At 60.9% G+C, this 24,031-nt stretch overlaps 1 protein-coding gene across 2 annotated transcripts in view; it reads left to right on the forward strand.

The window, feature by feature from the left end:
* The window catches only part of Suclg2 (succinate-CoA ligase GDP-forming subunit beta), a 204,990-nt gene that overhangs the window by 173,269 nt on the left and 7,690 nt on the right, over window positions 1-24,031 (forward strand). For both annotated transcript variants that reach the window (XM_047535047.1, XM_047535048.1), the window contains exon 10: window positions 18,509-18,629. In XM_047535047.1, the coding sequence (XP_047391003.1) occupies window positions 18,509-18,629 (121 nt within the window). The remainder of the gene's footprint in view (window positions 1-18,508; window positions 18,630-24,031) is intronic.

Here is a 24,031-nt window from a genome sequence, read left to right on the forward strand (position 1 = left end):
TCTAGAGTGCACTCGGGCCGAGGGACTCCGCAGGCCACGTGTCACTCCCTGCCTGCTGTGCTTACTACGCTCAGGCGCCCTCAGAGAGCAGACGTGGCCCCCGCTGCCCAGGAGGCCGCCGAGAGCAGAAGTAACCTCCAGTGCCCAGGGAGGCCGCTGCGAGCAGACGTGGTCTCCAGTGTCTGTGAAAGCCACCGAGAGCAGACGTGGCCCCCACTGCCCAGGGAGCCGCAAGCTGCTGACCCCAGTGGTTATTCCTGTGTTTGATGGTGGTCTGAAGGCTGAACCGACTTTTCTTAGCAACCAGGTAGGAAGCTCGGCTTCAGAGTTGGTTCTGGCGTATGATCTTCCCACAGAAATAGCTTGGCCTGCAGCTTCCTTGATAAGGACGTCCCTCTGAAGCCCAGTGCCTGCGCCGGTGAGCGGGAGGAGGTCAGGGCTTAAGGAGGTGACCTGGTTTCCATTGTTCCTCCTCTTCCAAGGGCCTTTCCTCCTGCAAGTTATTTTAAAATCCTTCTTGCAACAATAGGCTCGGTTTCACATGAGAATCCGTGGTTCCTTTCAAGGGAAAGTACATTTTGCTCAAAAGAGAAGCTCACTAATAACACAGAGCACAGATGCACGACTATTTTAGGTGCTGGACGGTATCTAATAATAAGAGCTCTCAGGGAGCCGTCCCGGCAACTCACACACAAACCGCTTGTTCTGGCAAGGCTAGCAGGCAGGAACAAATCCTCTCCGAGTTCCGTGCCCACCATTGCTTTATCATTTTATGCATTCGAGTAGGAGATGGTGTGTGGTCGAGGTGCCTTTCACACCTGTTCTAATTAGCAGGAAGGAGTGCCTGTTGTTAAGCACTTGGGCATTTGAAGATGAGGTGTGTGAAGGCTGGAGAAAGCTCGCTCCCTTTGATCGTGGACGAGGCAGAAGTGAACTTCAGGTAACTCCACTTGGGCATACGCAGGTGGAGTCTGCCACAGCTCGTCAGCCTTGGCACAGAGACGTCGCTGGTGAGCGTGGAGGTGATCAGTGTGGCTTCCTCCCGCAGGCACTGTGTTCGCTGCAGATCTCTGTTGGCAGTGGTGTGAGCAGCCCTGGTGTGGCCGTGCTGCTGGACCTGCTGGTCAGTGCTGAGAGGCAGTGCTTGGTGGCTTGTTTGCTTGCCCGTTTCGTTGCTGGTTTATTTTTGGCTCGGGAAGCAGTGAGCATCTTAGCAGGCTGAGCCCCCGGCCCCCGCCGTGGGCCTCCCTCCCCTCCCACACAGTCGGCACCTCCCGAGGGTCTCCCCCGGGGTTGGGCCCGTCCAGCTGCCACAGTGGGGAGACGCTCGTGTTCTCTGGCCTCCGGGTATCCTCAGTGCCTTGCAGAGGCATAACTCTTGGTCAGTGTTGTGGCTCGTGGTCTCAGCTCCCGTCTCAGACCCCAGGCAGCCGGTCACTCTGATGTGGCTCTGTCCCCTCCTTCCTGGACAGCAGGTGCAAACACTCTTCTCCATGTGAAGAGCAGGAGCTTGGCCTGGTGTTCTGCTGGGGCAGGCTGGTCTCTTCAGGAAGTCAGCGTCCATTAACGAGCAGTTCTTTGGTCTTCCTCTAGATGGTCATCAGCAGTCTGCAGTCCTTTGCAGACTCTCTGGCCTGGGAAAAGGCCCAGCTCCGCTCCTGACGGCAGCCTCCGGGGCCCTCCCAGCCCCACCTGTGAGCGCCTGGTGCTGGAGAACAGGGCCGGCCAGCGTCGGAGCAGGAGGCCTGGAGGGCACTCAGAGGCAGCCTGCCTGGGACGCTGTCCCTGATGGAGAACAGGGCCGGCCAGCATCAGAGCAGGAGGCCTGGAGGGCACTCAGAGGCAGCCTGCCTGGGACGCTGTCCCTGATGGAGAACAGGGCCGGCCAGCATCAGAGCAGGAGGCCTGGAGGGCTCTCAGAGGCAGCCTGCCCGGGACGCTGTCCCTGATGGAGAACAGGGCCGGCCAGCGTCCGAGCAGGAGGCCTGGAGGGCACTCAGAGGTAGCCTGCCCGGGACGCTGTCCCTGATGGAGAACAGGGCCGGCCAGCGTCGGAGCAGGAGGCCTGGAGGGCACTCAGAGGCAGCCTGCCTGGGACGCTGTCCCTGACGTGGTGCTCACCCTTCGGAACGACTGCCCGCTGGCCGGGCCAGCACACACATCTCAGCCTTGCTCAGGCACTTGCTCCTGACGCTCCCTGTGACCTTACTCCCAGCCCGGCTCTTCCCTTGCGGATTGGAATTACCCCTGAGTCCCGGGCAGGGTCAGGCTGGGTGCCCCCTCCCGCGAGGAGCAGGACAGAGGAGGAGGAGGCCATGTCCCCAGAGGCAGTGGTTGACCAGGTGCCACAGGCTCTGTGAGCAGAGGCCAGGGTCGCAGGCCCAGGGCCTCCAGTTCCAGAGGTCTGCCCCCGCCAGGTCCTGCTCCCCCAGGGCTGGAAGGGAGCACCAAGCTTCCAGCACCAACCACATTTACGACAGAGAAAGAAAATCCGAGGGACACGGGACAACCTGGCGACTCTGCCCTGGTTCCGGTAACACCTGCCCTGCCATGTGGGGAGGGGAGTCATCTCACTGTCATCAGAGCACCCTGGTGTGACCAGTAAAGCTCTCGTCCCTAGAGGAACCTGTGTCCAAACCTGGCTCCTCCATGGCCCAACTGCTGGTCCTTTCAAGCCACGGCCTGGCTCCGAGCCTGGCACTCCTGTCTTTAAAACAGTGAATAAATCGCAGCTGGTGGGAGCTTGGTGAGGGCCCAGAGGCTGACTGGCCAAGGAGACGCTGTGCAGCAACGCTTGCTGACCAGTAAGGGACAGGGCCACGCACCAGGTTCAGGGTCTGTGCTTTATTATTTTTACATTTGTCATGTTTATTTTTTCATTGGGGGTCCTGGGATTGAACCCAGGAGCACTTAACCACTGAGCCACACCTCCAGTCCTGTTTCATTTTACTTTAAGATGGGGTCTCGCTGAGTCGCTTAGGGTCTCGCTCAGCTGCTGGGCTGGCTGTGACCCTCCTGCGTCAGCGTCCCCAGCCTTGCTGGGTTCCTCCTTCCGTCCTGCCACCAGCCCTGCACGGTTGGTGCTGTTTTTATCAGCATTTTTAAGATGGAGAGTCTGAAGCCCAGAGAAGCTAACTAACTGACACGGCTCTCGGGCGCTGGAGCCAGTGGGTTGGCCCAGAGGTCAGAGTCAGAACCTACCTCGCGGGTATAATTTCGTAGTTCGGCAAAGGTGGATCGGGTGTGATTTATCTTCGTAGCTTGCCTCTTCTTTCGTTTGGACCTCGGGAACCAGAACAGGGTTGGGGTGCGTGGGAGGGGGTCTTCCAGGACGAAGACTGAGAAATCGCTTTCGAGCAATGGCGGCCTCTGGTGCACCAGGCCTTCCTGCAAATGAAGGGCTACCCGTCTTCCAGAAGCTTCTCAGGGCAGCTCTGACCGCTGAGGCCCTGTCCAGTGCTGAGATTTCCGGGTCATTAATCTCCTGGGTGTGCCCACACCGCGTCAGCTGCTTCTCTGCTGGAGGAGGCAGGAGGACGCACATCGTGGGGTGTTTGCTGTGCTTGGGGTACTGGGACTTGAACTCAGGGCCTCTTTACCACTGAGCCACACCACATTCTTTTCTGTTGTTGCTGCCTTGAGACGGGCTCTCACCGAGTTGTTCAGGGCCTCGTGAAGCTGCTGAGTTCCTCACGAAGCCCATGCTGTCCGTGAATGTGTGATCCTGCCCCTCAGCCTCCGAGGTGCGGGACGACGGGCGTGGCCCCGGCTCCCGGCTGCCTGTGGGCATGTGCCGCACTGCTCGGCCCTGGCCCTTATGAAGTGAGATCTGTCCAGGGTCCTGCCAGCGATTATTTCTAGGCTTCACTAACGGGCCAGATTTGCCCCAGCACTGAAAAGGAAGAAAAGAAAAAGAAAAAGAATCGTTCTCCTTTCCAGTTTTGAGAAGCTTGCTCAGTCCCTTGTCAGAAAGCACTGTACTGAGTGTTCACACCGCGAGCGAGGTGCAGGGCAGGCTGCGTGCGCTGCCCCTGCTTGAGGGACGTGGCTGGCACTCACGCGGCTGCTGGGTCGGGAGGGCACAGCAGGCGCGGTCTTCAGGCCCTCTCCACACCCGTTGTCTGCGCAGGGCAGGGCGGCTCTGCAGCAGGGCGGCTCAGCCCCCTGGGTCCTCGACCTTTCACGCTAAGGACTCCTCGGCCCTGGATGGAGTCCCTCTGCTCCTGTCCCGATCCCCTCTCCCCTGGACAGAGCCCCTCTGCTCCTGTCCCGACCCCCTCTCCCCTGGACGGAGCCCCTCTGCTCCTGTCCCGACCCCCTCTCCCCTGGACGGAGCCCCTCTGCTCCTGTCCCGACCCCCTCTCCCCTGGACGGAGCCCCTCTGCTCCTGTCCCTACTTCCTCTCCCCTGGACAGAGTCCCTCTGCTCCTGTCCCGACCCCCTCTCCCCTGGACGGAGCCCCTCTGCTCCTGTCCCGACCCCCCTCTCCCCTGGACGGAGTCCCTGTGCTCCTGTCCCGACCCCCTCTCCCCTGGACGGAGCCCCTCTGCTCCTGTCCCGACCCCCTCTCCCCTGGACGGAGCCCCTCTGCTCCTGTCCCGACCACCCTCTCCCTGGACGGAGCCCCTCTGCTCCTGTCCCGACCCCCTCTCCCCTGGACAGAGCCCCTCTGCTCCTGTCCTGACCCCCTCTCCCCTGGACGGAGCCCCTCTGCTCCTGTCCCGACCCCCTCTCCCCTGGATGGAGCCCCTCTGCTCCTGTCCCGACCCCCTCTCCCCTGGACGGAGTCCCTGTGCTCCTGTCCCGACCCCCTCTCCCCTGGACGGAGCCCCTCTGCTCCTGTCCCGACCCCCTCTCCCCTGGACGGAGCCCCTCTGCTCCTGTCCCGACCCCCTCTCCCCTGGACGGAGTCCCTCTGCTCCTGTCCTGACCCCCTCTCCCCTGGACGGAGCCCCTGTGCTCCTGTCCCGACCCCCGCTCCCCGCCCGCCTTGCTTGCCCCTTGGGATGTCCTCGGAATCACATGTTCCCTCCAGCTCACAAGGGCCGCAGGTTTAAGGGGAAGCCATCGACTGGTTTCAGTGGACACTGGTTATGAATTCCTGCTCTGCTGCGTCACACTGGCCTTGGGTGGTTGGCGTCAGGAGCATGTGTCCGTCACGCCCATCAGTGGGGCACGTGGCCACATATTTCATGACCTTCAAGGTCCATTCAGCAGGGCCATCAGAATTGTCTGGGTTGGAAGCAATGGCATCCCGAGGTTGAGCAGATCGCCCGTGCCGGGTCCCGAGCTCATGGGGTGCCCAGCAAACAGAGGCTGCCCCTGTCCTGACCCAGCACTCCTCCCTGACGCTCCAGAAGTTGAAGAAGCACGTGTCACAGATCTTTTCTAGAAATTACTCCAACTTGCTCTTTTCAGAGAATGTGAGAGCAGTTGGATAGCAGTTTCCCCTCACGTGAACTGCGTTTTAAAAGAAAGCAGCACACTCTAGCAATCCCATCGAGCGAGATCTTCCACCCGTAGAATGGTCTGCTTCAGAGTAGGTCCTTGTCACCTCGCAGACGCGGGGTCAGCGTGTCTCAGACGACAGACACCGCAGCTCTGACGCGTCGGTGAACAGGAAAGCTGGCTGCTTCTGGGAAGAGCTGCTAACCCTCCCTGAGGAGCGCTTGCTGCCCACGGGACCCGGCAACTTGAGCTTGGGTCGCTTGCTGAAGGACACCTTGGCCTTGGATCCTTGCTGAAGGACACCTTGACCTTGGGTCGCTTGCTGAAGGACACCTTGGCCTTCGATCCTTGCTGAAGGACACCTTGACCTTGGATCCCTTGCTGAAGGACACCTTGACCTTGGATCCCTTGCTGAAGGACGCCTTGGCCTTGGATCCCTTGCTGAAGGACACCTTGACCTTGGGTCGCTTGCTGAAGGACACCTTGGCCTTGGATCCTTGCTGAAGGACACCTTGACCTTGGGTCGCCTGCTGAAGGACACCTTGACCTTGGGTCGCTTGCTGAAGGGCACCTTGACCTTGGGTCGCCTGCTGAAGGACACCTTGACCTTGGGTCGCTTGCTGAAGGACACCTTGACCGACACCTTGACCTTGGGTCGCTTGCTGAAGGACACCTTGGCCTTGGATCCTTGCTGAAGGACACCTTGACCTTGGGTCGCCTGCTGAAGGACACCTTGACCTTGGATCCCTTGCTGAAAGCCGCCTTGGCCTTGGATCCCTTGTTGAAGGACACCTTGACCTTGGGTCGCTTGCTGAAGGACACCTTGGCCTTGGATCCTTGCTGAAGGACACCTTGACCTTGGGTCGCCTGCTGAAGGACACCTTGACCTTGGATCCCTTGCTGAAAGCCACCTTGGCCTTGGATCCCTTGTTGAAGGACACCTTGACCTTGGATCCCTTGTTGAAGGACACCTTGACCTTGGATCCCTTGCTGAAGGACACCTGGGCTGCTTGTTGCTGGTTCCACTCAGGGTGTCAGGAGGTGGCAGTTGGAGGTGAGCCTGGGATACTGTCTTCTGCCTGCTGTCCAGGTGACACGCGGTAAGTGGCAGACGCCAGAGCTCTGCCGAGCAGACGTCCCCAGCGTCCCTGTGACGTGGCAGTGGGCTTCCCCAGCCGAGCGACTCCAGAGCACAACGGGCGAGAGGCCCTGGCACCTGTTGGGAGGAATTTGGGTCAAGCGCCCTCCTCCCAGCCTGTCTGCCCACGGAAGCCAGCCGCCAAACCCGCGCTCCAGAGAGGGAGCTGAGCTCCGTGTCCTCGAGGGGACGTGAGGGGCCTGCCATTCAGGCGCAGGAGGAGATCTTCCCGGGAGGGCCGACCCCAGGCTCACGGGATGTGGTGGCTTCGGAAGCTCAAAGACGTGGTCTGAGGCTGTGCCTGGCGGAGCCCGGCCATGCCTGCAGGCTCCTGTGTGTGCTCGGCAAGTGTGCAACCTCGGCAAGTGTGCAACCTCGGCAAGTGTGCAACCTCGGCAAGGGAGCGACCTCGGCAAGGGCGCGACCTCGGCAAATGCATGACCTCGGCAAGTGCATGACCTTGGCAAGTGTGCAACCTCGGCAAGTGTGCAACCTCGGCAAGGGTGCGACCTCAGGAGCTCCTTCCAGGTCTGCACTATGGTGCCTTCCTCAGGGGACGGCGGTGGGGACCCCCGGGGAGCATCGTGCTCAGCAGGGACACAGGTGGGACCTCAGGAGCTCCTTCCAGGTCTGCGCTGTGGCTGGCGCTCATGGCGGCTCCTGGCCTTGGGGTTACCGCGGGCCCCTGTTCTCCCCCAGCTGAGGAAGTCCGGGCCCCCCCAGACGCGCTCATCGGCTCTTCTGGCCTTGCCCCACCTCCTGTTCAGAGTGGCGGCAGGTGCCCACTGTGCAGGTCCCTGAGGGAGACGTGAGATCAGAACGCGGGTGGGAGACGGGGCGCTGGCCTGGGAAGCCCTGGGTTGTGCAGGTGGCGCATACCCGGCCAGGGCATTGAGCGTGCGGGACCACCTGGACGTGTTCTGTCCAGCCCGCTCGGTGTTCCTGAGGATCCAGGCCCTGGCTGCTGGGCGATGGGAGGCCTGGGCACAGGAGGCCATGTTCCCATGGCAACACTTAGGTGGATTCACAGCGGCGGCTGCTTTTGAGAAAGCCACGTCCCGATGGCTCCTCAGTGTCTTCTGTTGCTGTGGCCCAAGACCCCCGGAGCCAGCTGTCCACCTGCCTGGCTTGAGCACACAGGGTTGGAGCCCAGTCTCCACCAACGATCAGCCCTCTGGGGTCAGTTAAAGCGCAGTCCCCGCAGGATGTCACAGCGTCACGTGCCCCGAGGAGCTGTGGCGTGGAGCCACGTCAGCCAGTGCAGTCAGCCCCCGCTGTCTGTCGGGCTCTGGAGCGTCACTGGGTGGTGTGGCAGGGACTCTCTGCCCGTCCCACCGTGGGATGGCTCCACAGGAAGTGCTAGTCAGGCGCCACGGTTTAGGTTCGAGGGGCCCCAGAAGCTCTTGTGTGACACCAGGAAAGAAGGCCCAGAGTGAAGCGACTAGACGTGGGAGCCTCGACCCATCCTGGTGGTGCCACCGGGGGGTGACTGCAGGCGGCAGGGCTGTGGCCGGGGGACCCTCGACCCATCCTGGTGGTGCCACCGGGGGGTGACTGCAGGCGGCAGGGCTGTGGCCGGGGGAGCCTCGACCCATCCTGGTGGTGCCACCAGGTGTTACTGCAGGCGGCAGGGCTGTGGCCGTGGGAGCCTCGACCCATCCTGGTGGGGCCACCGGGGGGTGACTGCAGGCGGCAGGGCTGTGGCCGGGGGAGCCTCGACCCATCCTGGTGGGGCCACCGGGGGGTGACTGCAGGCGGCAGGGCTGTGGCCGGGGAGGTGGGTCTGGGCTGTGCCTCCGCGGTTGTCTCGCCCCTGGTGGGCGCGGCTCTGCTGCCTGGTGCCTCGTCCTGAGTGCTTCCTGGCAGGAGTGTCCTGGAGTCAAGGTCACCTCCGGGCTGGCTGCCGACACACACCTCTGCTCACCAGGGTCTCCTGTGTCCCTCCTGCAGGCAGCAGGGCAGCCTGGGGGGTCCAGTCCTTGCTCCGCGGGCTCCGGCACGAAGCCACGGTGGGGCTGGAAGCTCGTGGCCGTCGTGGGCGGGACCCAGCACGGGCCTGCTTTCCCGTTTCTGCCGTGAACTCGGGAGCGGATCCAGACGGTCGATGAGCAGTAGTTCAGACCCCTCGGTGCCAGCCTCCTCCCAGAAAGACCCCGGCACTCGCTCAACGGCTCACCCCGGGATTTTCTCTTTGATTTTGCCGCGCCGCTCCTGACCTTGGGTCTGTGTACAGAGGGTGAAAATGACCAGAAGTGGGTGCCCCAGGTTCCAGGAAGGGTGGACGAAATAGGACGCTGCTGCTTGCTCTGGACAGAGAGCAGCGTCGGTCCACGTGTGGCACAGGGAGCCCTCCACCAGGACGAGGTTCGTGTCCATGTGTGGCTGGGGTCGGGGTGCTGGCCTTGCAGCCTGGGCCCCCCACCTCTCAAAGCGAGCAGCCCCGTAATGGAGATGTCCTGGAAGCCCGGGGATGCGTCTGGGGGGCCCCCAGGTGAGCCAAGCACAGAGAGGAGCACAGAGCGTCCGTAGCACACGGGCCCATGTGCTGGGTTGTGGTCATGCCCAAGAGGCATTGCACGGAGTAGAATATTCCAGAAGCTATGGCTGCAGTCTGCTGTGGGGAGACAGCGTGGCCCGCGGGGTCAGGGACACCCCGGGGACCAGAGAGATGCTGCGTCTAATCCCCACACAGGTGGGAGTGCTTTGCCATGTAAGGGGGGCGTGTGCTAACAGCTGGCACCAGCTGGGGCCGCCACCGTGCCCAGACGGGGGTGCCAGGGGTCTCGGAATGAGGTCCGGGCGAGGGCACGGTCGGCGTGTTGCTGAGGAGGTGGGCCTGAGCTCTAGGGCCTCCTCGCTGGCTGCAGGTAGTCCCAGGCGCCAGTTCGGCCCCGGGGGCTGGGAGGAGCCCTGGTCCCCAGGGAATGTCCATCTTGTCACTGCGATGTTCTGGGGGTGACCCTTTTGGGGCACCCAGATGTTCCTACACTTAAACTTGTGACCTGAAGAACAAGATTCTGGTGTGGGGTTTTGGGGCCAGGGGCCATTTTGCTGGGTGAATAAAGCGGGGGACTGAAGGTAGTAAAACTTGTTGAAAAGAAGCCTTTCACACTCGGGGGGTTCGCTGTAAGTAGCAACACGCATGTTTATTTTTAAACTCTTCTGCTTAGAGGAATTTTAGGGTGAATCTAGTCTATGAAGTTGAATCTAGTCTATGAAGTAGAGCTTCTGAGTTGAGCTCTCAGCTGAAGTTGTATTCTTGCGACTGGACAGTTGTCTGCTGATCTGGGACATGAATCTCTGAAGGCTTTGTTTTTCCAGAAATCTAAATGATCAGATTGGTTTATTTGAACAGATGCATGAAGAGTCACAGAACCATTAAATGCCACCTTCGTTTCACGTTGGGCTTGCTATTTACAGACGCTGTGGGACTTGCTGTCAACTAAACTTGCCTTCACTGGTCTGGTGTGAAGTGTGAACCTGTGAGGTCCCTAAGTCTTGGCTCGTCTGCTCAGCTGGGTATTTTTTAACTGATGTTGGTCGTGAATGAAGGAGACGTCGCCCACAGAAGCTTCATCTCCTTTCCCGTGGCCACAGCCACCCTGAGCAGACCATCCTGCTGCAGCAGTAGACCGCAGGCATCGGCCCCGTTTGGGTTAGCGAGGGGCCCTGCTGGTGGCCAGTGCCCTGGTGGTTGCTCTTAAGCCTCACTGAGGACCTGGAGTGGTGTCCACACCCGTCAGGGTGGCGCGTGTCCGAGTGTGCTGGCGAGTGTGCAGGTGGCACCGAGGTCGCCCAAGACGGCGCATGCAGATGCTGCGCGCGAGCCGCAGGCCCTCCTGCCTGGTCACCGGGTGCGCCGGGAGGTGGTTTGCATCCAGATATTTCCTGAGTCCCTTCTAGGAGCCCACTTCCTAAGCCAGAATGGTGCATCTTCTGTTTAAGGCTTTTGATATCTTGGTGAAACAATCTGACCAAATCCCATTCTTTTAGTTTCAAATTATACATTACGGCAGTTTTTACACTCTTGTAAACACGTGGTGCTCATAAAGAGCCTTGCTGTCCTCATTTTGAACGTCCAACATGATTTTATGATCGCGACCGTGGTTGATCTTCGTTTGAAAGCCTGTGGCAGATGAGGAGACATTCGTGAGTCCCTCGGGCCACCTCGGGTCCGCCTCCGGCCACAAGGCCAGCGCTCTTCCATCTTCAGAGTGTCCCTGCTGAGGCCCTGTTGGCGGTGGGCACAGGCTTGGCCCGGGTCTGTCTGCAGGCGCCAGGAGAAGAGCCCATACCCGCTGCACACTGGCCAGGTTTGGCCGAGGCCGCTCTGGACGGGGCAGGCCTTCCACTTTGCTGTGTGCTGTGAGTTTGGCCCGAACAGCAGCATGTTGCTGTCTCCGTCCCTGCACCAAGCACGCCTGCTCCCAGCCTCCTGGCCTCTCTCTGGAGGTCAGATTTTCAACCCACTGACGTGTGCAGTGACAGCATGGCGGGGGGGCGTTTGGAATGCAGATGGCTGCTGACACTCACAGAGGAGGGACCCAACGGCATGACCAGGTGTTCTTCACGGAACGTGCTTCTGGAGACTCTGACTAAGGGGGCAGGCACTTGCTTGGGAAGAATGTGGCCTTATTACTTACGTGGTGTGATGCTCACTGCTAAAAGCAAACCAGTGTCTGTAACGTGCAGTGCCTGGGGCCTGCGTGGTGCTGGCAGGTCTGTGCTCAGATTCTTTGCTTATACTTTTTTTTTTTTTTAAACTTTCCATTAGCATCTTTTCTTTATTACGGAAGTAATTCTTTTACATTGGTGGAAATTCAGAAAATAGAGATAATTGTTTTAAAACCAGCCTACCCATCACCTCCCCTATATGTAATTGATGTGCAGTTTCACTGGGTGTCACCTGGACTTGCTTACCCCCGAGTTCCCTGGTAAAGGGGTAAGGAAGGAGCAGCCCCAGCAGACTGCGTCTTGACCTCCAGGGATATGCGCGTGCTGCCCACCCTGTGGTCAGGGACTTCACATAGCAGGCTTGCCAGCCTCTGCACACCCACGGCTGCCACTGCATACCCACGGCTGCCACTGCACACCCACGGCTGCCACTGCATACCCACGGCTGCCTCTGCACACCCACGGCTGCCTCTGCACACCCACGGCTGCCTCTACAACAGGCTGCACGTCTGCCCGAGGAACCAGGTTGTGGCCTATCCCATTCTTGACTCTCCACCCCGAAGAGCCAGCCCCAAAGGACAGGGGACCATGGCTTCCAGGGTCCACCCTGCCACCTGCCCCCTGAGGTCTGCTGGTGACGTGTCTCTGGCTCTGCTTCTCCATGGGAACGTCCACAGTGCTGGGGTGTGAGTTCCGCGGTGTCGGGAGAGGGAGCAGGGCTCGCGAGCGCATCCCTTCCAGCAGGCAGAGCTGAGGTCTTGAAGGCCAGGCCCTGGTGTCTGCCCTGTGGCCTCTCCAGCACGCCAGGACCTCTGGGCAGCTGCTTGTCATTCCACAGGAAATGTTTTTGGTTGTGAAGAACCAAAGCCTCGTCAGTCCACAGAATCACACAGACATCCTACCTCTGATCAGTGTCAACTGAGCAATGAAATTCGCAAGCAGAAGATATTTAGACTCCAGAAAACAGGACACAGGAACACGTGCTCGAACCTCGGAAGTAGGACCAGGGTCGAGCTGGGCTCCTGGCCAATCCAGCAGTCACCAGCTGCAGAGAGCAGGGAAGGAGCACAGGTTGTGAAGGCCCCGTTCAGCACCTCCCTGTCACCGGCCTGGGTGACCTTGAGCTCTGTTTGTGTAAGGGGAAGGTCATCATACCTAATTCCAGGCACCCAGCAAAATCAGCCCTCAAAAATCCTAATCCTCCACCGATTTCACTTGTTCTTGTGAGGAGACTATGGGGTGTAGGGAGGAGGAATTCATGAAAAGACTGGATAGATGAGAACGAGTTAGCCGCCCTCCCCAGGCTGGCCCGGCCACGCCGAGTGGGAACTTGGCTTAGTCAGAGCATCCCTCGCGAGGGTCCATCCATCAAGTGTCATTTCCATGCCGTCACTTCAACAGAGGGGGAATAAGATGGCTGATTTCCTCGACTGATGAGTTTGGGCCTGGGGAGGGTGTCCGAGAGGCTGCTCTGCCAGCCGAGGTCTCGGAACGGACTGAGAGCTCACGGGCAGCGTTCCCTTTTTCCCTGAAAGAAATTGAAAGGATGGGGTGTTTTTCAAGGAACGCTCTTTTCATATGGCATTAGCAGGTATGTGGGGGACCCTTAGCACTTGACCTCTGTACGAAGAATACACAGCGGCTCTTACCCGGAGTTCCACGTCTGGATTCCACTAACCTCAATAAAAAATGGTGTCTGCCCTGGATACATACTCCCGACACCACAGGGCACACCATTAGCATAGCGTCACAGGGGACGTGGCCTTACACGTCACTGAGAGGTGACTCGGAGCGGGGAGGTGATGCGCACACACCGTTGTCTGTAAAGGACGTGGGTGTCCACAGTTTTGATGCCTGTGGGGCACAACCCAGCAGCCTGCCCTGATTTCAGCAAAGGCACATGCGCTCCCAGTTGGACTGATCCGTCGGTTTATTCGTAGGATTACAGCAAAGCCTGGGATTGAGTTCCTCACCTGAGTCACTTCCTTACTGACTGAATCGTGCAGACGCCCCTCTAATTTAGCAGAGTATTTTTATTAAAGCTAGGCATACAAACATCAATTATCTAAGCTGCATCTAATTTCCTTCACCATTTATTTTCCTTCGTTGGTTGCCAATGGATTAGAAGACATGATTAGAATTCAGCAGGAAAATAAAAACAACAAAAGAGAAAAACCGTTCCACAAAAACAGATGCTTAAGCAAGAGCAGCAGCGTTCGGAATTAAAATTGCGAGTTTAAGACTGCCACAGCACAACTCCCCAGCCCTTGTCTCGAGCCACGTGCGCTCCTGCCGGCGTGCTACCAGCCCCGTGCCTGCCACAGTGGGGCTGCCGGGCCTGTCGGGGGACAGAGACAGGGCTGTGCAGGCCTCCTGTGCCTCCCTGGGCAGGGGGTGCGCGCAACAGGGCACACTGCACCGTTTCAATGCCCGGGGCTAGTTACTGGCCTCCTGTGGAAGTTCTTGTTCGCCGCCAACCAGTGCCGGGAGGGCCAGGAGATGAAGCAGAGGCATCGTTTTAAAGGAATAGGCTGGAATCGGGACGGGCCCGTTCATGTGACCGCCCACCACTGCAGCCTGCATGCCTAACATCCTCAGTGGCCACACAGAAAGACGAGTACACCACCAGGAGGTACCAGACCTGCAAGGAGTGGGGCGTCAGGGTGTGTGCGGAAACTGGAGGGCGTGGCCCGTGTCACATCTAGGTCGGGGCCACCAGTGGGTCAGACCTGGCCCACGCTTCGTCTTTGTGAATAAAGTTTTATTGGCACACGGTCATGCTCCTTCATTCACCTATTGTCTAGAACCGCTTCCATGTTGAAGTGACGGGTGATGCAGTTTGAGAGGATCTGCCTCTCCACACCCAAGGACTGACTGGCCACCCCTAGCAGAGGTCACCCAATGTGCTTCACTGGCCTTCCAGGCTGCCCGTGTGAGGGCCGTGTGGAACAGATGCTGGTGTGAACCGGGTGCTCAAGAACTGGCCTGTCTGCTGCCTGGGCCTCCGTGCACCTGTAAAGGAGCGTATCCTGTCAGCACAGCTACGGTGGGTGTGTGGGCTCCCTCCTGGCCTCCAAGTCGGGGAGCCCTGGGCCTCAAGCCCTCCCTCGCACTCCCTCCCCGAGAGGGCTGACCCAGCCCGGGGACAGCCTCCTGCCCACCCTCCCCTCTCAAGCCCAGGCCCCTGATGATCTGCCCTTGTCAAAACAGCCTGGCTCTGTCCTGGGCCCCACCTGTCCCTTCTGCAGTCTCCAGGCCTCCTCCCTTCCCTCCATCTGTCGGGCCTTCCTGACTGTCCTCCCTCAACATGCATAGGCCTGCTGCCCAGGGAGGGTCTGTGTCCCCTGGTGCCCAGGGCTTCAGGCCCTGAGAGCTGCCCTCTCAACAGGCACAGGCCTGCTGCCCCAGGGAGGGTCCTGTGTTCCCCTGGTGCCCAGGGCTTCAGGCCCTGAGAGCTGCCCTCTCAACTGCCCCAGGGAGGGTCTGTAGGCACAGCCTGCTTCCCCAGGGAGGGTCTGTGTCCCCTGGTGCCCAGGGCTTCGGGCCCTGAGAGCCGTTGCCACAGTTGCAGCCTCAGACACGTTTGGGTACTCTCGTGTCGTTTCAAAGCCTGTCCTGCAGCTCGGTGCTGCCCAGGCACGGTGGTGAATGCAGCCTGGCACAGAGCTGGCCCTCAGGACTGCATGGACACGTGGCGCACTCTTCCCGGAGCCGTCGGCAGCACTGGCCCTTACAGGGCCCTCGGATGTGGTCGAGGACCAGGGGCTGCAGCCCGGGCCTGCGCGTCTGTCTGCTTGGCTCAGTACAGTCGTGCGATGTCGGGTGGTGGGCGGTTGCTCACGCTCAGGCCGAGCTCAGCACTGCCCTGACACCTCCTCGGGTGGCCGGCTGATGGACGGTGGACAGCAGACAGGCCGTAGCCCCGTGGTTCTGTGACCTCAGTTCCTTCTGTGACGCCCACCTCGTGCAGATTCTACGCACAGCTTGTTGGAGAACCACCCGCCCCTCCCAGCACAGGTCAGTGTGGCACTTGTGTCCTGCTTCTGAATGTGTCAGTTCCCAGCGGTCACGGCTGGGCCCAGGGCGCTGCACGGTCAGACCAAGTTTCAGATGCAAAGAATTCACAGCGCCCAGAGCCCACCGGCTCTGCATCCGGCGTGTCCCCACCTGCTCTGCGCTGCGGCTCCCTCCTCCGGTACCTTCCCAAGGAGCAGCCCAGTCCTGGGACATGCTGTGCGTGTGACCTCATCCGGCAGGGTCCCCAGCATTCATCAGATAGAGTGGACCCAGGTTCCGACAGGAGGGCTTCAGGGTTGGTTTACGTGGGGCTGAGAGGAGCTTGGTAAATGAAGGCTGTTCATTTTCTTTTGAAATTCTTCATTTTGTTTGTGAGTACGATCTGGAACCAGGTTTGCTTTGCAAAGCCAGACACACAGACGTTCAAGAACCTGGCTTTGGTGGCCACCTGCGCAGGCAGGCCGCGGGGCAGCCGGACCTGGCCCGGGCCCCGCGTCGCACCCCGGCTGCCTCGCCGATGGCCTTTGCTTTGTGAAACAGTAAATAGCAGCCCTCCTGATTCTCGCCCGCCCGGGGCCGTGCCTGCTCCCGAGCACTTTGGGGTCTGCTGGGAACGTCTCTGTGCTCACAGAGACCTGCCGTGCCTGCTGTCGGGCACGCGCCTTGCCAGGAGAAGCAGGACGAGGACCCCCGGAAGCTGCTGGGGACGTCATCACGCTCGGCGGTCGTGCGGGGCGGTCGTGTGAGCCGCGCTGACGTCAGCCTCCTACAGATGCTCCCTGGTAACAAGGGCGCCCCGGCTTTCTCTCTTACACGGCTGTCACTTCCCTCTCAGTCTGAGACCGCAGATGATCGTCATTGATTATAGAGGCTGTTCCAGAGCGCGCCGAAAATCGGGTTTCCATTAAAGTCTGTGACTGAGCGGTTCACGTCCCAGAGGGACGGGAGGCAGCCCTGGTCTGCGGTGCACCCCGGCCCCCAGCCCTGCCGCCCCGAGCTCCCAGCCCACTCCAGTCCTGCTGCGCTTCCAAAATCACAGCCGCTCTGGGAGTCCTGCTCAGTCTCTCTGCTCCTCCCTCTCTGCCCCCTGCATCCTCCCGGCTCTTCCCTGTCTCCCTCCCTGCCCCTTCCTCTCCCTTTCTGCTCCTTCCTCTCTCCCTCCTGCTCCTCCCTCTCCCTCTCTGCTCCTCCCTCTCCCTCTATGCTCCTCCCTCTCTCCCTCCTGCTCCTCCCTCCTCCCTCTCCCTCCTGCTCCTCCCTCTCCCTCTCTGCTCCTCCCTCCTCCTCCTCCCTCCCTGCTCCTCCCTCTCTCCCTCCCTGCTCCTCCCTCTCTCCCTCCCTGCTCCTCCCTCTCTCCCTCTCCCTCCTCCCTCTCCCTCCCTGCTCCTCCCTCTCCCTCCCTGCTCCTCCCTCTCTCCCTCCTGCTCCTCCCTCCTCCCTCTCCCTCCTGCTCCTCCCTCTCCCTCTCTGCTCCTCCCTCCTCCCTCTCCCTTCTCCCTCCCTGCTCCTCCCTCTCTCCCTCCCTGCTCCTCCCTCTCTCCCTCCTGCTCCTCCCTCTCTCCCTCTCCCTCCTCCCTCTCCCTTCTCCCTCCCTGCTCCTCCCTCTTCCTCTCTGCTCCTCCCTCTCTCCCTCCTGCTCCTCCCTCTCTCCCTCTCCCTCCTCCCTCTCCCTCTCTGCTCCTCCCTCCTCCCTCCTCCTTCTCCCTCCCTGCTCCTCCCTCTCCCTCTCTGCTCCTCCCTCCTCCCTCTCCCTCCTGCTCCTCCCTCTCCCTCTCTGCTCCTCCCTCCTCCCTCTCCCTCTCTGCTCCTCCCTCCCTCCCTCTCCTCTCTACCACTTCCTTCTTGCTCCTCAGAAGCCCTTTCTGGCTCTTTCTCTGACACACTCTCCTCCCTTCCTCTGGAAGCTGCTGTCAGCACTGGCCTTCACCCTGCCTGAGGATGGAGGGCTAGCAGGTGCCCTTTCCCCACCCTGCTGGCCTGCACCCCCTCGGGTGCTCTGTCCGCTGGGTGGCTCCTCAGTGAGCAAGACCAGGACAGAGCGCAGGTCCTTGGTGCCGCCCAGCAGAGGGCCTGGCCAGTGTAGGTCCTTGGTGCTGCCCAGCAGAGGGCCTGGCCAGCGTTTAGGTGCGGTGCCTGGGGAAGTGCTGTGTTCAGTGTCCTCTCTTGCCTAACACCAGGAGTCTCTGCCTGGGACACACAGGAGCGGCGGCCACAGAGGCCCACCCAAGTGCCAGCACCGAGGATGGGGTCCCAGGGTCACCTGCTCTCTTTAGGGGGTCACGAGAGTTCACTGTGGCTCAAGGACGGAGACGTCCTGTGGGCCAGACAGGCTGTGCCCCAGGCAGCCAGAGACTGACCCCAGCTGACCCCTGCCCTGGCCCCTGCGGGGCAGGTGGGCAGAGGCCCTGGGCCTGCCTCCTGCCCAGCCGCTCTGGGCTCTCCTCCCAGCCCTGGAGTCCGCTGCTCTTGGGAGTGTGCTCGCTGAAGCTCAGGGCCAGGAGGATTGGAAAGGAACCCAGGACTCGCGCGCACCGTCTGGTCAGGCTGCAGTGCTGTCCGGCGTCCTTGCTACGAGGTGGTCAACGCGGTGTGTGAGCAGCAGGCTCACAGGCGGGCTGCAGCGCCTGCCTGGGTGCCCTGCCGCTGGCCTGGTGGGGCTCAGGGTGGCTCCATGGCCAGGCGTTGATGCCGCACTGGATGGGCAGCTGCTCTCCGCAGGCGTGTCCAGTCTCGTGAGGAGCGTACCCATCAGCTCCTTCCTGTTAATGAGCAGGGCTGTCGGACACCTGCTTACCCCGTCCAGGCAAGTGCCTCTCCTGGTCTCGCCCGTCTTTGTCTGTGAAAGGGGCACAGGCGGGTTTGCGTGGTGGGGCTGGCGACTCCGTCCGTAGCTGGACTTCCCTCATTTCCTTAAGGTGGCACAGGCTTGCGTCTCTCAGGAAGCCCGTGACCTCAGATGATCTGAAAGAGGGGGAGCTGGGGTCGTTACCCGTTCGTACGAAACAGTCACCAGTAAGTTCCACCTGAACCGTTGGATGAGACCAGGACAGCGGGAAACAGGTGTGCGGCACGGCGGGGAGACGGAGGCACGTAACGTGAGAGGCAGCGTCCTCAGTCCTCCCTGACGGCCCTCCTCGCACCGCTGGTCCCTCCTTGAACCGCGTCCTGTGCAGAGGCCGCTGCTGCTGGGCCGTGGAGCGCCACGTTGACGGTGTCTGCTTCTGATTCCAGGTGGAAGCCATCCTGGTCAACATCTTCGGGGGCATCGTCAACTGCGCCATCATCGCTAACGGCATCACCAAGGCGTGCCGGGAGCTGGGACTCAAGGTGCCGCTGGTGGTGCGTCTGGAGGGTGAGTGGAGCGGGGCTGGGGCTGGCGTTGCAGCGAGGCAGCCGGCGGACGCGCCCGCCTCCCTGCGGCGGGTGGGGTGGGCCTCGTGCCGCGTGTCTGCGCACCAGGCTCCGGGAGGCCCTGCTCCCGAGTCAGTGGGAGCGCAGCGGCCTCGGGCTCTGGGCCCGGGCCCGTACTCATTAGCACTGAGGACCCTGGACAGCGTTCACTGGCCTCGGATTCTATCAGTCAGGGATGACACCTTAACGGCACTGATCACAAAATTAATTTGGTAACAAGTATCACTTGGAATTTAAAATACATTTGTTCATTTTTCCATGGTAAAATTCTGTTCTTGCATTTTATGTTTATTTTACGTGTTTTGTGCGCAGCATATATTTTATGTGCAGCACTGGCCCCAAGGGGTTCCCACGACCCCGATCAAGCAGCCCCTGTGCACACTATGTTCCGTGCACACATCTGTGATAAAGTCTGACTTACAAGTGAGGCCTGCAGGAGTGTCAGTGTAACCACGAGAGCGTCACCCGGTAGCAACGTGCGTGTGAACGAGGTCCTCCCTCCTGAAGGAGTGGAGACCCGTGCTGTCTCAGCCTGTGATTGGCGCAGCCGCTGGCGCTGCAGAGCGCGGGGCCGCGGCTCGTGGGTGTGCAGATCCTCCGTCTCCCAACGTGGGCCTCTGCCTGAAGCCCGTGAGCTGCGCTGCCGTGGTCGAAGTCTACTAGGACCCCACAGAGCAGGCCCTGGGGTAGCAGGAGCTTCTCATCTTTCCGCGTCCAAGGGACCCTCTCTGATACTGGGCTGAGTCCAGCAGAATTTCTTTGCTAACGGCGAGTTTTCACGTGGACTCCCAGCTCCCTCAGTGAACTTCCTTGGCCCATCTTAAATTTCGTCGCTCTGTGTTGCACGGAACAGAGTTTCCCGGGCTCAGTTGAGCGTGTGCTCTCGTACTTTTGAACATTCCCATTATACACACCTCCCAGAGGTGACGTGTTCGACGACATCGCCTGAAACTCCCCCTGGTTGCTCTCTGTCCCCGTAGGAACGTCTCCTTCAGGATGGGGAAGGTACAGAGGCAGGTGCCAGCTTTTGAGAATTTGAGTTTCAGTTTAGAGTATGAATTTTATCTTCAGCCATGAATCGGTCGATGGCTGTCCTTGAGGTGACGGACTCGCTTTGCTCATTTGCTGGGAAAACCCAGACACCAGGGCTGAGTGGTTTCCTCGTCCATTGCTCCCCAGGGCCGAACGCTTTGTGGGAAGGTGGGCCCTGGGCTCCTGCTCCTCCACCCGCAGCCACCAGCCCAAGGTGTGGCAGGTGCAGGGAGCCTGGGTCCCCAGCCGCCCAGGGCCACCGGGTGCAGAGAGCGCTGCAGCGTGGCGGCCTCAGAACTGCCTTCTCTGTTCGCCCGTACCTGCCACGTCCCTCACCAGCCTGTGGTGGTAAAGAGCCGGATTGCTGGTCCCATCCTGGCCCAGGTTCCGTGGCAGCCGCTTGGCCCATGACTCCTCACCGGCTCACGGTGTGCAGATGCCAGGGCAGCACCATCAGCTGCCACCACAGCTGGGGAGCCCTGTCCAGTCCGGGACCCCGCACCTTCTGAGGCCCCTCGGCATGAGGCGCACCCTGCAGTGCTGCCCGTCACCTGTCGGCAGAGGCAGATCCACTCAGGAAGCCGCCCCCCAAGTGCACTTCCCCAGGCTCCCCGCAGGTGTCTTCCCGCGACACCACGACCCTGGTGGCGTCCCCGTCCTGCGGGGACCCAGAGCGGCCGCCCCCGCCTCTCTCTCGCTTTCTGCCGCGCCCCTTCCCTGGGACGGTGGCCACCAAGGAGACGAGAAGGCAGGGCTCCTGCTGGCAGAGCGTGGGACGACCGGCACCGTGAAGCCAGCCGAGGAGCCGTGGTTGACCGGCGCAGGGACGGCCGAGGGATGGCCAGGTCCTCTGCACCCTGCTGGGGACGGCGGGGCGCTGCGCTGTCTGCGGGGTCACTGCCGCGACCTGGGGTCACGAACACTCCAGGGCGAGCAAGTCCCAAACAGCAGCAGGTCCTGCGGGCGCCCGGCACGCGGCAGTTCCAGCAGCCAGAGCCCAGCACAGTGGACTCCTCCTTCCTCCCTGGCCTCTGTGGTCAGCGCAGAATGACCGTGACCACTAGTCGTTCATGCACTCCTAGAAAAGAAAATCTCCCCACTTTAAATTTGCCAAGAGACTAAAAGCAGCGCTGCTTCTTCTGTGCTGGACCCCAGAAGCAGGCCCTGTGCCTGAGAGGCTGCACTGTGGGGAGGCCCGGCAGGTGAGGTGCCCTCGCAGGTGGCCCCGAGGGACACCCCGCGTCCCGGCCAGGCAGCCTGGCCGAGGAGGGCCAGCCTCCACCCTCGACACGTGTGGACAGTCCTAGCTGAGGGGCCCCCGCCGTCACCGGGTTCAGGAGGCTGCAGGTTTCAGGTCACTCTCCCACACACAGCCCGGCAGTGCTGGGTGTTCAGAAGCCACAGGGCGGGGTCCCTGGGCAGCCCCCACTTCCCCTGGGAAGGCGGCCCTTCTCCTTGCGTGGTGGCCACTGGGAGACGCAGCGTCCTCACCGGTTCTCACACATTCACTGCCCACATCCTGGAGACCCCAGGGGCCACTGCGGCGCACTGGAGCTGTCCGAGGAGGAACGTCTCCGTCGGCCACGCATGTGACGCGGGATCTGGGGACCAGGCTCTGTCCCCCACGCAGTGACGACGGGCGTCTCACCTGTGGGTGGGAGAGGCGCGTCCCCTCCTTGGAAACGGTGACCGTAGTGACCTGTGCCTGCCCGCCTGGTGGGAATAGCTGCCGGCCGAGGCAGGGCTGTGACTGAGGAGCCCTGCCGGGGATCCAGCCGTGTGCTTGGGGAAGCTGCTTCCGGCTCCAGCGAAGGACTGTCAGGAAGGAGCCTCGGGCTTCCTTTGTGAAATGTGCACAGGAGGACACGAGGGAGACACCGCCCAGCCCCCGGAGTCCACTGACCGCCGCGCAGGACAGGACAGAGCCGCGGGGTCGCCCGTGTCCTCGGAGGTCCTGGCGTGGACACGCCGGTGTCTCCAGAGGTCGTTCTCGGTCTGTCTTGCGAGTCGCTGGCTGTGCGAGTCTGCAGCCCTCGGCTCCGGCTCTGCCTTTCTGCTGGGTCCTCGGGGTTCCAAGATGAGCTCGTGAAAGCAGCAGGAGCGAGCCCCGCGAATCGCAGGCCAGCCCATTTCCCGCACCTGCGCAGTCTGATTTCCATGCACGCGGACAGGTCGCTCTGCAGCATGAATGTTTTTCTCCCCTGTGTCCTTAACACCTACGCCCCTCGGCCTCCACCTCTGCCTCCCCAGTCTCCTGGTGGCTCCTCCCTGCTGTCCATATTGCCTTCACTGGCGACAAGGAACAGGCTCTGCCTGGGTGGACCCTGCATCACCAGAAGTCTCTCAGGTGGAGGCCAGGGCTGGAGGATGCAGAAATGTGCGCTGGGGCCTTGTCCTGCTGGAAGGGAAGAGGAACTTGCAGGCATTAGAGCGTCAGCAGTCCACCAGCTCCCCAGGGTCCACACACGTGGCGGCCCTGCGCAGGCCTCCACCAGGCAGGGCGTGAGGCTGAGGTGGAGTCCTGCCTTCCTCTCCATCCTTAAGGCAACTCCGACGGACTGGCGAGGTATTAGCAATGGAGTTCACTAGGCATTTCCCCCGTGTTCAGAATCAGTGAGAGAAAGGTCATTTATTGATCCATTCCGTGTTGCCGTAACAAGTTACCTGAGGCTGACTGATTTGTCAAGAAAAGAGTTTATTCAGGCCACACTGCTGGAGCTGCGTTTGCCCTGCTCTGGAGGGTCGTGATGGTGGGGGCGTCACACAGTGGGCACGTGGAGCAGGTCCATGGCACTGTGGGGCCAGGCAGCTCTTTCTGACAGCTCCACCATGAGGGAAGTGATGCTGCCCCCGAGACCTGCACTGGTCCCTTCCCAGGGTGTGGCCCCCAGACTTGCCCATCTCCACAGGCCCCACTTCCAGCTCAGGCCAACAGCACCACCCTGGGGACCACGCTTCCAGAGCAGGGGCCTCTGGGGAACATCCCTGAGCCGTAAGCACAGCATGTCGCAGAGCGAGCCGCAGAGGGAGCGTTCAGACAGGGGCACACGGTCAGGACGGCCTTGGGAACAGCCCAGCAGGTGTGGAGGAAGGTCCAGCAGACCCTGGCATGTACACGTCCCCTCTTTGAGAGACCCTGGGCCTGGTGGGGACGGGAGCCAGCAGAGTTGCCACAGGCTCTCCTCCGGATGAGTGTCATAGCCTGTCACACACCTTGACGCCTGGGCTCCGTCGAGGCACCTGCACACTCTGGATGCTGTACCTGCAGGGGCCCAGGCGAGCCGTCCCGGGCGGTGCCTGTGGAGTGGTTCCGCCCGAAAGGCCCCGACCAGCTGTATTTCCACGACACGTGAGGGTCCCAGGTGCGTGGACTCTCCCAAACAAGAAGTTGTGAGTGAGACGCAGCACTGCCCAGGTCCTTAGCCCTGGTCACAGCAGGTGTAGAATTGTGAGCTGAGACGCAGCACTGCCCAGGTCCTTAGTCCTGGTCACAGCAGGTGCAGAATTGTGAGCTGTGAGATGCAGCACTGCCCAGGTCCTTAGCCCTGTGTCACAGCCAGGTGTAGAATTGTGAGCTGAGATGCAGCACTGCCCAGGTCCTTAGTCCTGGTCACAGCAGGTGTAGAATTGTGAGCTGAGATGCAGCACTGCCCAGGTCCTTAGTCCTGGTCACAGCAGGTGTAGAATTGTGAGCTGAGATGCAGCACTGCCCAGATCCTTAGCCCTGGTCACAGCAGGTGTAGAATTGTGAGCTGTGAGACGCAGCACTGCCCAGGTCCTAGTCCTGGTCACAGCAGGTGTAGAATTGTGAGCTGTGAGACGCAGCACTGCCCAGGTCCTTAGTCCTGGTCACAGCAGGTGTAGAATTGTGAGCTGTGAGATGCAGCACTGCCCAGGTCCTAGTCCTGGTCACAGCAGGTGTAGAATTGTGAGCTGTGAGACGCAGCACTGCCCAGGTCCTTAGTCCTGGTCACAGCAGGTGTAGAATTGTGAGCTGAGATGCAGCACTGCCCAGGTCCTTAGTCCTGGTCACAGCAGGTGTAGAATTGTGAGCTGTGAGACGCAGCACTTCCCAGGTCCTTAGTCCTGGTCACAGTAGGTGTAGAATTGTGAGGTGTGAGATGCAGCACTGCCCAGGTCCTTAGTCCTGGTCACAGCAGGTGTAGAATTGTGAGCTGTGAGATGCAGCACTGCCCAGGTCCTTAGCCCTGGTCACAGCAGGTGTAGAATTGTGAGCTGTGAGATGCAGCACTGCCCAGGTCCTTAGTCCTGGTCACAGCAGGTGTAGAATTGTGAGCTGAGATGCAGCAC

This window comes from Sciurus carolinensis, chromosome 19, assembly GCF_902686445.1.
Source record: "Sciurus carolinensis chromosome 19, mSciCar1.2, whole genome shotgun sequence".
NCBI classification, from domain to species: Eukaryota; Metazoa; Chordata; class Mammalia; order Rodentia; family Sciuridae; genus Sciurus; species Sciurus carolinensis.